Genomic DNA, 13,665 nt, shown 5'->3' with positions numbered 1-13,665 from the left:
GTTATTAACACTTCGACTTGTAGATACCTGAAAGCAAGTCTACTAGGACACCAAAAAGAATGAGAGTGTTCTCACACAGTAAATTTCAGCCTATCTGTCCCCAGGCTTTCAAATCTAAAAATCACATGTCTAAAGCTGCTGAGGTAGAGAATAAAACTGCATGTTGTTCTTAAGTATTTCACTCAAACTGCACCACAAATCTAGCAAATATAATAAGCACATTGATCATTACCATGAGGATGAAGGAACTTGGCAGGGGCAGGGAAGAGAAGAGGGAAGAATGGCAAGAGAATCTCTTAGCACAAGAAAATCACTCGTGTGTTTTTAAAGCTTGCAGCAGTAATACATGGTACCGCAATTTTAAATAGTCACCTTCACTGAGTTCTGTCACTTTTTGGTTATTTGTATAAAACTTCTTTCATTTCACAGCTAAGAAGGTTAAAATTCTTCTGTGCTCGTTTGACCACAGACATATACGGATTTGTGGCTAGCAAAATTTTAGTTATGTTTAAAGCCAAAAACTGCCTTCCCACGGCAAAGAGGAAGGAAACCATTGGACATCTTGGCACTCTGTCTTTAAAAAAAAATTTTTTAAATCTCACAGTCCATACTAATAGACATGCTCCTTTTGCATGCTTAGTACATTCTACATCTTTTAAGTATTGTTTATAAGTATTACCTTCCTTCCAAAAACTCAGTGCACTTTTTTTTTGTTGCAAGAAACGCATGAGAATAGACTAATGTCCAGTCGAAAGAGAAACTGATCTCTTATCATTAATGAAGAACAGGAGAAACACCTTTTCTAAAATTCTCTATTTTACTACAAACACACAGTATACCTTCAGGTTAAAATAAAGTCAAGAAAAAAAAATGGTTAATATACATCTAAGTTAACTCAGCAAATCAACTAGAAGAGATCAGTTTTCTGGGTGTCTTTCATTGATCTCCAAGCAATAACAGCATGAACACAGTATGCTCCATAGCATACTATAACTAGTTTCATTTGGACCCAGGCAGGATGGAATAAAGAGCATTACATCTTCCACAGTATTCCAAGGTATACAATACAATTTTAAGCTTATGTTTCTCCTGAATATGTCCATAGTCACTGAACAGGACACCTGAGCCTATATAAGTCACTAAAAATATAAAGGATTTTTATTATGTATCTATCACAAAAAGACGACTATACAGAGAAACAACAGGCTGGACTTCTGGACTGTTAGTCCTTGAAACACGGGAACTAGAAGGTAAGTAATCACACTGTAACAATGATTACTGCACATAAATGCTTAGTATCGTATTTTGACAGTAGAAGAAATTCGTAGATACTCAGTTCATTTCTGAATCTCTCTGGTGAAACTTTGAAAGTTACTATCTACAGGAGAAATGAAAACCAATCTTCTTAAAAACATTTAGCAAAGTCTTTATTTTTCCTGGTGGTTTGATGGATGGCTATGAAATCACATTAAAGTACTGCTTTTGACTGTTTTTAACAGAAATGAGCTTCAGGAAAACACATCTGAATACTTAATAATGAAATGGACACTTGCTAATCCTGAAAAAAATCACAAGGTGGAGCTCAAGTATTAAAATAGTTATTATGTATTTAACACTTAAAGTAGTTACTCAGAACTCATTTGAAACTATGCTCTGATCACGGGCTGCTTATAATGCTCTCCTCCTCTATTTTTTCTAAGGCTCTATCTTCACCACAACTAGAAAATATTAAGTTGTTATACTCACCCAGTTTTGTGTCTTGGACCTTTGACCATAAGACTTGCATCAATAGGTCTTTTAGGAATAATATGGTCCTGAGTGGGATCCACAAACTTAAATACATGAGATGATCCAAACTGAACCTTCATGCCACTTTGCAGCATAGTTGTTTCTGAAATACGTTGACCTTCCACGTACGTTTCAGCATCAATGCTTCTTGGGGTTACAGTAACAACTCCATCCATATTAGTGAGGTCACAGTGATGAGGCTGAATCCCTGGACCAAATAACTGGAAATAAAAATAATTAATGCAGAACAAATGAAATTATATTGCTTCAGAAGTAAAGCAATCCCCTCCCCTCCCCAAAAAAAGATCAAGTCACAGCTTACTTTATTTACAGACTATTATTTTGCCTGTTTATGAATTTAACACAGAAGTAAGGCACTTGAATCAGTCAAGTTTCATTTGAACTTTGTCTAGCACAGATGATTAAAACATACATTTAACTAAAATATGCAGCAAAAATCCAATAATGAGTCATTTTTCACTTTTTTTTTTTTTGGCCATAAGTATGCTGCTTGCAACTATGTTTTCTTCCACTTGCTGTTTCAACATTACGTCTTAAAATGCAAGTATTTACAAGTCAAGATAGCACTGGTGCAGACCAAGGATTGCGTAAGAGTCTCAGTGGCATGAACTTTACACAACTTTGCTCTAGTTTGTCCATATTTAGGAAATCCTACCTCACACAAAGGGGTTGAGAGGCTAAAGACTCAGCTAACAGTAAGTAGTTAGGAGCATACTTATCTCTAATGATATCTAACCGATACCATCAAAACAATCCAGTGAGGAAAAAAAATATCTAATTCTAAATAATGAAATCTTCACTTTCCTCTTAAAGCAAGATAGAGGAAATAAATCAAAGTTCTGACCAAGAACAAGAAAATAAACAAGATATTGCAGCAACGTTTTGTCCTTTTAGCTTTGAAGGATAACTTATCTGTTCCTCATTAATATGAACATTATAGGAAAGTCTGAGATCACCGCTAAAAGCGGTTAAATGATTGAAGATCCACAGAATATTTAACTAGTTTCCACAATTACACATGACTATCCAAAGATCAGATCAGGTCTTTCATTTGAGTCTGCTTCCTCCAACCCCGCTACCCGTACCTGAATGGAATTGTCATCAAATTTTTCAGTTCCAACTTCAGTGACACTTAATTGTAGACGATAGAGTTTTGGCTTATCTCTGGAGTCAGAACCATCTGTAGAGCAAACAAATGTACACCTGTAAGTTATTAAAGCTCAAATACTCACACAGTAATTCTATACAATTGAAGTTTTGTTCAAAGTAGCAATATTAATCAAAATTAACTTCTGATTGAGATTCTTTCAGGTTTGTGGAAAACCCTTGTAAGTTTTTCATCATTGTGTGAAAACATGGAAAGTAAAGATGGCCCATGCAACTGAGTGGTTGTTTTCTGCAACTGCAAAGAACAAAGTAATCAAGAATCACTACCTGAATATACTTTAAAAACATTTCTGTATCGAAGTAGTTCAAGCAATACAAAGTCTTAGTAATAAAAATTATGTATATTAATATGGGAAAAATTGCTCTGGAAATAAAATACCTACGTATCATTATAATAAGAGTATTTATAGATTTTTCACCTTTATCACACTGCTGTTACTAAAAGCACGGATAAGGCCAACATCCTGCACTGTTTCCCATTCACCAGGTACTATAATAGGCTGATACTAAAAGAGAATCTTAGTGAAATTGTTCCCAAGACAGCTTTAGTCCTTGGTATACAAGACTGTAACACTTCTGGCCTTATCTTTATAGTCCCTGTGACCCATATTTTCATCTTGCAGAAAATGAGGTCAGAGATAAAGAGTATTCTAGTAGTTTGTCCTCTTCTTCCCCTAGAGGTATATATTCTCCAAATAAAATAACATGTAGTGAAATACACAGGAGACAACACAAGATTTAGCTGCTGTTTTCACCAGCTAACACAGAGGAGTTTTAGCATACATATGAATCCTCCTCACTTTACAGAAAATACTAAAGCTTTTAATTCTACTAGACACTAAACTAATACCTTCAACTTCTGACTTCTCTCCAATTTCTTCTCCGAAAGGAGAACATAGAAAGGGAGGTTATAAGACTAAAAATATCTTGCCTGGGAACATGTAAAATAGTTTCAAGTCATCTCCTAAAAACACTAGAGAAGTCGTGGCATATATAGTGATATTCTCTTCAGTGGAATACTAATTTAAGATCTGAAGGTAACTAAAGTCAATAAATGCAGAGACTACATAAACCTACTGTGAACTGTAAACTTTGAGCATTACTATGATGACTCATTTATTAAAGTCAGAACTCATACCATATGAACTTTAACATTTCAGTTTCTTCATCCTTGAAGTACTCTATCAGTCCTTCAGTGAACAGTATTTAAGTAAATTAAGGTCAACGTCACACAAAAGACTTAACAGTTGAGAATTACACACTGACTAGAAGTAGCAGACAAACGAAAGGAAGGCAATGGTACAAAACAGTAGAAAATATGAAGTGAACAGGATGGGGTGGGAGAACAGAGGTAATGTATCAGTGAAGAATGATACAACTAGAATTCTACATGATACAGACTTTTTTTTAAAGTATTACATATGCTTCTAGTAATAAACTTCTTCTTAAAAGCCTGTGTTGGTATTTGGATTGCCTCTATTTCCCTCAGCCCTGGGAGTACAAGACACACTACCATAAAACATCACCCTCCAAAATTTCGTAGAACTGCTTTGTACGGGACTTGAAACACTTGCTGTGAATGCATCACCAAGCAAAGGAATGAGTCAGTGCACTAATTTGCCATCAGGTCCTCACCAACATCAGGGTGAATAGAAATTAGAACTAGTAATCCCCTATATCTGGGAAGGAGAAATGGGGAGTAGTGAGGGGAAAAAAAAAGAGCACAGCAAGACCGCAAGGCTGAGACAGACAGTGCACTGATTAGTACTACATAAACCAAAACTAAGCACTGCTACTACAGTAATATCAAGTTACTGAACATATTTAAAATCTACATCGTAATGGCCATATGTTATCCATGACAAAAGAGCATCTAACATCAGAGCACTCAATCTGCTAAACATTGTTCAGATGCAGGGGTAAGTTTTTTCCACTTCAGCTCTCACTGTCTGATTCTGGTGATATCCACCTAATATCACTGTATAATAAACCTGATAAACAGTAATCTGTTAACAGTATCTTCAGCAAGTGTAATTAAAATGTGTGCAGTTCTTTTGATACTTCACTATGCTAATCACAAATTATATGGTTGCAATTTCAACATGACCAAGTGCAGGCATGTAATATGTTACTGAATACTTCAGCTGCTTAACCGCAGTTCTCTGAATCATTACTACATCTCCCCATAGTTTACAAGTTGAAACCTACAGTAGCTTTGAATTATTATTATTTTTTTAATCCATAGATCAAGTATTTTCTTCTTCTATCCACAACTCAGTTAGTTCTGACTTAAGTCACTAAAGTTGAAATTCTTATATTTCTGTGTGCATTTGCCCTTGCTTCCAAATTGAATCTTGTATCTTCTCTGTATGAGTTTGGTAAAACTATCTAGGGCTTTTGATCTTATTTTATGATATGATACTCCTTTCTGAGTCGTTTATATACAGATGAGAGGCTAAGCCTTATTGTGTAGAGACTCCTCCCCATACTAAACACACTTGATGTGCTTCCTCATTTTTGACATCTTAAAAATACAAAAATAAAACTTCAATATATACACATATATTTATGAAATATTCTGTAAAATATGTGATAAAGTATGATAGGCATTCATTTAGGATGACTTCTGAACCTCATTCCTGAGTTCACTACTTGTGAGTAAGTTGATCAATACCACATTCTTACTAATAAACCTTTATCTCATACAGCTAAATGTCCTCAGTATGGACATCATGTAAAACACGTTTTCACATAAGAAACACTCTGTAGTATCACAATGTTTCTACTGAGGCAAATTAAGATGATTTTGTTTCTCTGGATTGGCCAATCCAATAACAAAAATTTATTTTGAAACTAGAGCACTAGATACAAACACACTTTTTACAGAAAAACGAGGAAGAACTCATGGATTACTGTAAATTACTTGAAGCACATATGTAACTATGCATCAATAGAAATTAATTTCTAATGTAAAAATATTTTAGTCTTGAGGATAATTACTACAAGTTGTATAAAGGACAAAAGATCTTTGAGAAAGTACAATCTTACTCTAGAGGAAGTTAGGGATGCAGAAGGGAAGGAAGGTTATGTTATATTACAATGTTAAGTCTTTTACTTCATAATTATCCACAGCTGGAAGCTCATCTGAATATTGTTTAGAATGCCTTGCTCATAACTCATTGCTGCATGCTACAGATTCTGGCATATCTGGCATAAGTCCAGGCTCCCCACAGCATGGAAGTTGAAGAAGGTTGCTCCTGGTTTTAATATGCCACCAACTGCCAAACTTTAGAACTTCTGGTGGTTCAGAAAGGAGGTACACATGATTTAAAGTTGTATTACTTAAGGTCCAGGATGGATCTTCTTCACTACACAGTGAAGACAGATAGATGTACAATACATCACTACTCAAAAATAATCAATAATATAGTTGTATATGTAAACACTGAAAAGTCTGATGTTTTATTACTCTCCTTGCTAAGAATACCATATGAACAAACTCCACAATTTGTTTTATGCAGTTATTACTCAACATTCATACTTCAAATAGCAGTGTTATAAAAAAAAAAATGTACAGCAAATAGAAATGAGCAATCACTGTAAGGGTATCAACTCAGTGATTTATAGAACAAATGTATGTTTCTGAACAACAGAAAGAAACAAGATAGGTCTCCCTTCATGGATATAGCTTTCTAAATTCAATTTACTGCTCAAAGGTGAATCCTACAAAATTTTTGGACATTATAATTTTAAACCAATTTCGCTAACCCAGTGCTTGAAACAATGTCGGACACAAATATCTAACCTAAAACCAGGCTAACCCAGTGTCTGAAATGAAGAAGATCAGATTCATAAAAAACAATAAACCCAGAACTGAACAAAAATGTCAACATAGGTATTGCACCTATTTACTTAAAAATTAGTTTAAGTCTGTATATTGAAAACAACAAATTTCATGCACAAGCTGCTAAGCTCTTGAGAGTTTAGATAGAAGTTTAAAAGATTGGTTTGGCAAGTTTGAGCTATGCTGTCGAAGTCGTAAGATAAAAGTCAGCCATTAAATTTCAGTCAAGATAAGCATCTCTAGCAGAAAGAGCTAACAATATAAACAGTTTTGGTAAATGAAGATTCAGTGAGGAACGTGACAGAAAACTGACAACTAAGCCCCTTCAAACTAATGTGGAAAAAGAGCATGATACTGCAGTTCTGTTCTCATAGCAAAGGCCAGTTCAGGAAATAACTCTAGCAAAGACTCTCAAGCATCTCCAACTTTTTGTAAATCGTCTTTTTTGGTGGTTGTACCTACATGTTCTCAGCGTTTCCCATTGCTGTCAATTCTACAGGTTCAGGGTTACTTTCGTGGGGGGAGGCAGGAAGAAAGACTTTCAACTTTTTTGTTGTTTCTGTTTGTGTTAAATCCTTTATAATTTTTATTTCGGGCTTGTACGATAAATCCCAGAGCCTCGCATTTAAAAGCTTTGTGTCATTTTTATGAGCCTTTAATATTACGATTCTAAATGTCAGTCTGTTATTTGTGAGTAACTGAAGTTAATAATATCCTTGAACTGACCGGCACCATACTCACAGATAACCTAGACAGTATCAGCAACTGAAAGTGCTGTCCTATCTCACTTTAGTCTAGCCATTCTATTTCTGTTACTATCGGACTCCTCTCACTTTATCTGTACATTTACATGACTTTGAAGAGAAAGAGACACTTGCTAACTGCCATATTTACAGCCATAAGCTACTGAAGTGCATCTCTTACTCTATTGTGCGGAACCCAGATCTTCAGTCTGCAAAACAGTCATACATCCAGCAAGATAAATAGCTGTGGGGAAGTCAAAAAATGTGATATACCTCCAGTAACAAAATTACTAAGAGTATGCAATTGCACAGGGTATGAAAGTCTGCCAGATGCCTCTGGCAGAACACAGAAAGCCAATGCTTTGACATGAAGTACATTTCTACAGGAGTTAGAGCTATAATAAATAAAAATATTTTGAAATGCACAGAATATTCTGAAAAAAAAATCTGAAGGGACAGTCTGGACTTTAGTTACTAAAACCTACTTCTCACAATTTGGTATAAGATTTAAGAAACTGTAAATACTTTTTTTCCTGATGGGATGCAACTTAAATTTCAAGCTTTCTATCTAACAGTCAGGTATTCCTGCACAAGAAATCTAAGCTTATTAGTTCAGCACACACCACAAAACTTTTCTGCTTTCTGGAATAATGATCTTATAAAAGAGAAGTCTGAATTCAAAGTTGTGAAAGCTGCAGGGAGAATTTTTAGAAGAATTTTTAAACCCCAATTTTGTACTCCACAGCCAGGAACAGACAAGCAACACTGACAGACGCAGTACTTTTACAGCAGTCTAGGAAATAAAATGAGGAAACACATGCTAAAAAAGTTCTTTTTTAAGGGAAAGAAATTCTATTTGGGTAGACATTTTATATTTATAATTCCTAATATACAAAGAAAGTGGGTTTATTCCTTTCTATTTGGTAAAAACGGGATATGCTTGTATATTACATTAAACTACAAGGAGAGTCAAAGTTTCATAATGACTTGTATATAGGTTAGGCTATTAATTTCAAACACTACAGTTAAAACTTAACACTACACTTCCCTGATCATCTGATGTAGCTAAATCTCCCTGATCTGCACTTTTACTGGCAGACAACATCACAATACAAGAAACAAACAAGTCAAAGAATGTAATGAATGCCACAGAGAAGAAAGTGAGGTTACTTTTCCAATGGTTCAAAAACTTCCAAAAAACAAAAATCATTGTTTCATCCACCACATCAGACACTGAAAAGCATAGTTAAGCTCTACATCATTTACCCAATTCATTTTTTAACCTATGTATTCTGCAAGCAGATGAATCAAAATGTTGAGTTTTTTTCCTACCACTATATTGTTCGTAGATCACCCTATGGAAGTTCAGTTAGTAGTCTTAGCTGGAAGGTTTAGCTGTTTGGAGGGTAGCACATTCATGATCTATTTGATGTTTGTTCAGAGTATTTAAATTGCAGCTGACAAGACAAGATTACTTCACAGAAGTAGTCCCTTGAAAAAAAGATGGTAAGCAAGATAGCCTTTCATTTTTTGAAAAGAAACAAAAAGACAGCCAGCGATGTTTTTAGTGACTAGTGAGAGAACAGTATTAAAACATAGCGTTACCTTCATAAGCGTGATAGTTGTAGTAGGCAAAGTGATTCCTTCTCCCTGGGGTTAGAAACACATGCAGAGGACCCAGGTGAAGGCAGCACCAGCAGGACAGATACCATGCAGAACATGCGGAAGAGGGCAGGAAAAGAAAAGACAGGAAAGGGTGAAACTGTATCCAGACAACACTTGTTCAACTTGTAAGGATGCAGTGCATTTAACTCTTTCAACTTTAGAAACCGCATAGTACATAAAGACATCAATGCTACAAAGCTAGTGAATGGAACAATTTATATTATCGTTCAGAAAAGCAACAACAAACTGTTAGAAGAAAAACACGAACAATAGGTCATTCCACAGGCAATGTGCAAAGGGTTAGCACATGGCCTTGCCACCTGTGTCATTTCAGATTGTTTTTCCTTTTTTCAGTTAATGGACGTCTTGCTCCACTGCCCAGACACAGCACTTTAATACAAAGCAACCAGGCTCCATGAAGAGTAAGAGTTTAGAGAACAGCAAAAATAACAAACTGAAAGAACTATTTATAAACCCTCAGTCACATACAAATTTAACCTCAAGCTCTAAAACACAACGCAAAATATATTTGATACAGTCTGCGTGCTGCTGATTTCATCTGGCAGTTTTTAAGCTATTTAATTGTAATCAGAACAGCAAACAAAAGGTTGAATTCAAAGTTTCCAGTACCAATTTTCAACCTTGACTCCTGAAAGGTAAACAACCAGATTCTGAATCCTAAACCACTTGTTTGGAATCCTGAGAATATTCAAGTTACACTTAAGAAAAGTTATAAATAAATAAATAAATAAATAAATTATAAGAAGAGTTAAAGCCTATAGCTAAACCAAGACAGTAGAAATTGAGAATAAAAAAGCTGCATATGGTTTAAAAAAGTTTTGTTATAAACAAACATGTTCCCTCATAAAATTAACTGTAGATTACAAAGCAGCCTGAAGAGTTGCAATGAGGTCTAAAACATTAGCAAGGCTCCAGCCTTGCTAAGGAGCTGAAGAATCAATATAGGCTGAAAAATGATACATTTCCTAGTCTGCAAACAAGTTTGATTAAAAAAAAAAAAATGGTCCCTTATTGAATTTCCTGTAGTGTATTTCAGAGTGTAAGATAAAACAGACTCCCCCCTCCATAAAAGCCCTATTTACTACAAAGAATCTATCACAATCCCACTTTAAGTGTTTTGAAGTTTTGAATAAGGTATACACAAACAGTTTTTAAAGTACTCCTTCCCCAAGGTTCCAAGAATACTTAAGTATCTACACTTAGTTCAACAAATTAGGACTCTGTACACTTAGTCTTTCATACTAACTGGTGGATTACAGGACAACAATGAGAATAAGATTTCTTAGTGTGGTTTAAGATGTGTAAGACACATGAAAACATTCTATTTATTACGAAGTTTTAAATCCCCAAATTCAAAGTAAGTTGAGAAATGTGGGTTTTTTGATTTTGAAATACCTACCCTTTTAAACGCACTTGCAGTTATGCCGTTTCTCCAGTCATTTTTTTTTCTCCAAATATTTGCTACTAAAATATTGGTACTACAGCAATATGTAGCTCTACCTTCATTTATCTCAAATGCAAAATCTGACGCAAATGATCACCTGAGCCCACATTCACTTATGCTGCCTACGTTACTTTCTTCTGCTTTGAAATTAAAGTTTTTAGAAAATTTAAATGACTAATAGTATAATTTCAATTACTATGTAACCAGAACTCTTACCTGGGCTCAACTCTACCAGGTATGGTAGTTTCTCAGGAGGAAGGCAAGAGCCATAGCCAGACCCGTCAACTCTTTCCTTCCCCTTTAATGGCTTTCCATCAGTTATTTTCTTGGATTTCTTTGGGATATAATCAGCAGGCCGTCTTTTCAACTGAAAGACTAGTATTCCTAAAACACAATATTATAGGTCCTTTGAGTCTCACTACGAGTGAATAAGCACAAAAACACATCTATGAATTCATAATTATCCTACAGAATGGCTTTCTGCTTGCTAAGTTCCTACCAGTTATGTAGAATTTAAATGTTTTAATATCACACTTCTCTTCATCAGACAATTTAGAAACTTTAAGAGAAAATGTAAAATTCTTCTACTGTCTGAAGATATATTATAAACAGTACCAAACGAAACAGAAAAGAACTCTAGAAGCACCTAGTTTTAAAAGCGCCTGAAAACAAAACACTTCTGAATACATTTTTGATTCCCTACTTCAGAGGTCCATGCTGGTGGTTTACAATACTGAAGGCACAAAAATCTCTTAATGCTTTTTAGACATACCTTTATCACTAGGCCACTCCCTGAATATCTGAAGTGGACACTCATCATCATCAAGAATAGTCTCTTTAGCACCTTTATCATCAGAGTGCTGAGCACCAGGAGGAAGCATGACCTAGAAAGGAACAATTATCAGATTTCATAGAGTTCTTATTGGACAATTAGAACAGAAGATCTGGGAGTGTATCTTCCTTCTAATTTGTTTTTGTTTATAATAGGAGAAGATCTAGGAGTGTATCTTCCTTCTAATTTGTTTTTGTTTATAATAGGAGATAAAGCAAATGAATTAAGTAATTTGAAATGGATTTAAATATCCAAGGCTTTTTCTAATTCTCTCCCACGCCTCTTGTCAGAGTACATCACACTTCCCAGAAAAGACATATTAAAAAAAAAAAAAAAAAAAAAGAACACAAGTTACATTTAAGCTGGATGTGACCATTTTCTAGTAAAAAAAAGAAAATGATTCCAGTCTACCAAGAACCATCCCAAAACCAAAGGAACCCTGAAATTTCCTTTATTATGTCCTCTACAAACATTTCATTTTCACTTATTAACCATCTCCCACACCTATCCTGCAAAATCTCAATAAATTCAATATACTGAAAACAATCTTCAGTTTTTCTAAAGTCTTTCTGCTAAAGGACCATAAAGTATCTTCAGAAATGGCTTAGAAGAATGGCCATAAGCTGGCCAGGAGAGAATGTCTCATTCGTGGGATATTTCCTATATCCTTGTCTTACCCTACCAACTATCTATACAGAGGTGTATTTGACACCAATCAATGCTTCACGCTACTTTTCTTCAAGGGAGAACCTAAGTAGGGAACAGAAGCACAAGATCATTCTTACCTTTTATAACTAACATCTTACAAGTTAGAGGAAGGAAGGAACGTTAACTAACAAGTTCTGGCTCTTAAGCAGACATGGCCAGTTATTTCATTCCTATTTGCATTATTGCTCACCACAGAGATAAAACATAAAAACAGTAAGAGTCAGTATTACAATACATGACTGGCCTCTAAATAAAAGATGGGTCTCTCAAGACTGAATGAAAAAATACTCTAATTTGTGATCCTAACCATACTACTTAATTCACAAACAGCTCTATTTTAAACAAACTACTCAAAATTAGTTCAATCTCTGAACTATGACTTAAGTAATACCTTCTGAAGTTATCAAGCATCAGCTACCACATGCTACTGCACTGCAGCTCTCAAGAAGCCTTTAATTCCAGTTGTCACCTCCTTTCCACACCCGTTTCAGTATTAACTAAGTTCTCATAGATCTGCCTCAAACTTCCTTTCATCTTCTTCCAAGTAGGAAACAAGTACACTTAAGATCAAAAGTATTTTTTTGAGTCACCGACCTTTCCCTAGAACATTTTGTATGCAAAACCTGGCTAATCATAGGTCTAATTACATTATCTTTAATTAGATTTTCAGATAGACAAGATATTACAGAATAAAGGGAGAAAATAATAAAACTTAGATATCTAAGGGAAACAGAAACACACCTACATTCAAATCTTATCTTGCCAAACAACTCTTCTCTACTTCACATCCCAAATTTTAAAAACCATCAATTATACCTATACGGTAATTTTGATTAGTTAATTAAAATAACATTGTGTTGCAAGTCTTGTTCAATAAGCAGCTATTCCACAACTCCAAAGCCACAGGGATAAAGGTAACTAGTTTAAACATGAAAACTATAGGCTTATAGTATGATTACATAGAGGCTGACAAATTCTCAAAAAAAAAAACTGGCAAGAACACCAAAAAAATCCTCAAATATACTAAAATTAGAGGAAGGACAACAGCATTTTAAAAAGTCCTACAACTTGACCCGGATATAACTTCTGTCCTCTGGGACACTTGGTTGACGATCCATACTGACACTAAGCTTAGCTGAGAGCAGCAATGGCGAGTTAGACAAATTAAAGAATAGGGGTCAGAAATGGAATGATCTCCTGGTCCTCCTAGTTGGTTAATATTCCTCCTACCCCACAAAGAAGCATGGGGGGGGGGGGGAGAAGAAGGGAGAGAGGGCACCCGAAAAGAAGTTGGAGGAGAAAAGATCTGAGCTAGTTTATGGAAAAGACAGAAAAGAAGATAACCAAGGCTACACAGACTAGAAATCTTCCAACCATGTTGAAGCAATTTTATAAAACATCTCTACCTCAGTGTCTCCCACAAAACTGAAAA

General features: G+C 35.1%; 1 protein-coding gene across 16 annotated transcripts in view; it reads right to left on the bottom strand.

The window, feature by feature from the left end:
- AFDN (afadin, adherens junction formation factor) overlaps nt 1–13,665 on the bottom strand; it is a 135,004-nt gene that overhangs the window by 74,469 nt on the left and 46,870 nt on the right. For all 16 annotated transcript variants that reach the window (XM_062572173.1, XM_062572185.1, XM_062572176.1 and 13 more), the window contains exons 7-10: nt 11,466–11,577; nt 10,910–11,077; nt 2,895–2,989; nt 1,747–2,009 (exon numbers count right to left, since the gene is read on the bottom strand). In XM_062572173.1, the coding sequence (XP_062428157.1) occupies nt 1,747–2,009; nt 2,895–2,989; nt 10,910–11,077; nt 11,466–11,577 (638 nt within the window). The remainder of the gene's footprint in view (nt 1–1,746; nt 2,010–2,894; nt 2,990–10,909; nt 11,078–11,465; nt 11,578–13,665) is intronic.

Source organism: Rhea pennata, chromosome 3 (genome assembly GCF_028389875.1).
Source record: "Rhea pennata isolate bPtePen1 chromosome 3, bPtePen1.pri, whole genome shotgun sequence".
Lineage (NCBI taxonomy): Eukaryota > Metazoa > Chordata > Aves > Rheiformes > Rheidae > Rhea > Rhea pennata.
The sequence above is the reverse complement of the archived record's forward strand: the minus strand, read 5'-3'. Positions and strand labels throughout refer to the sequence as shown.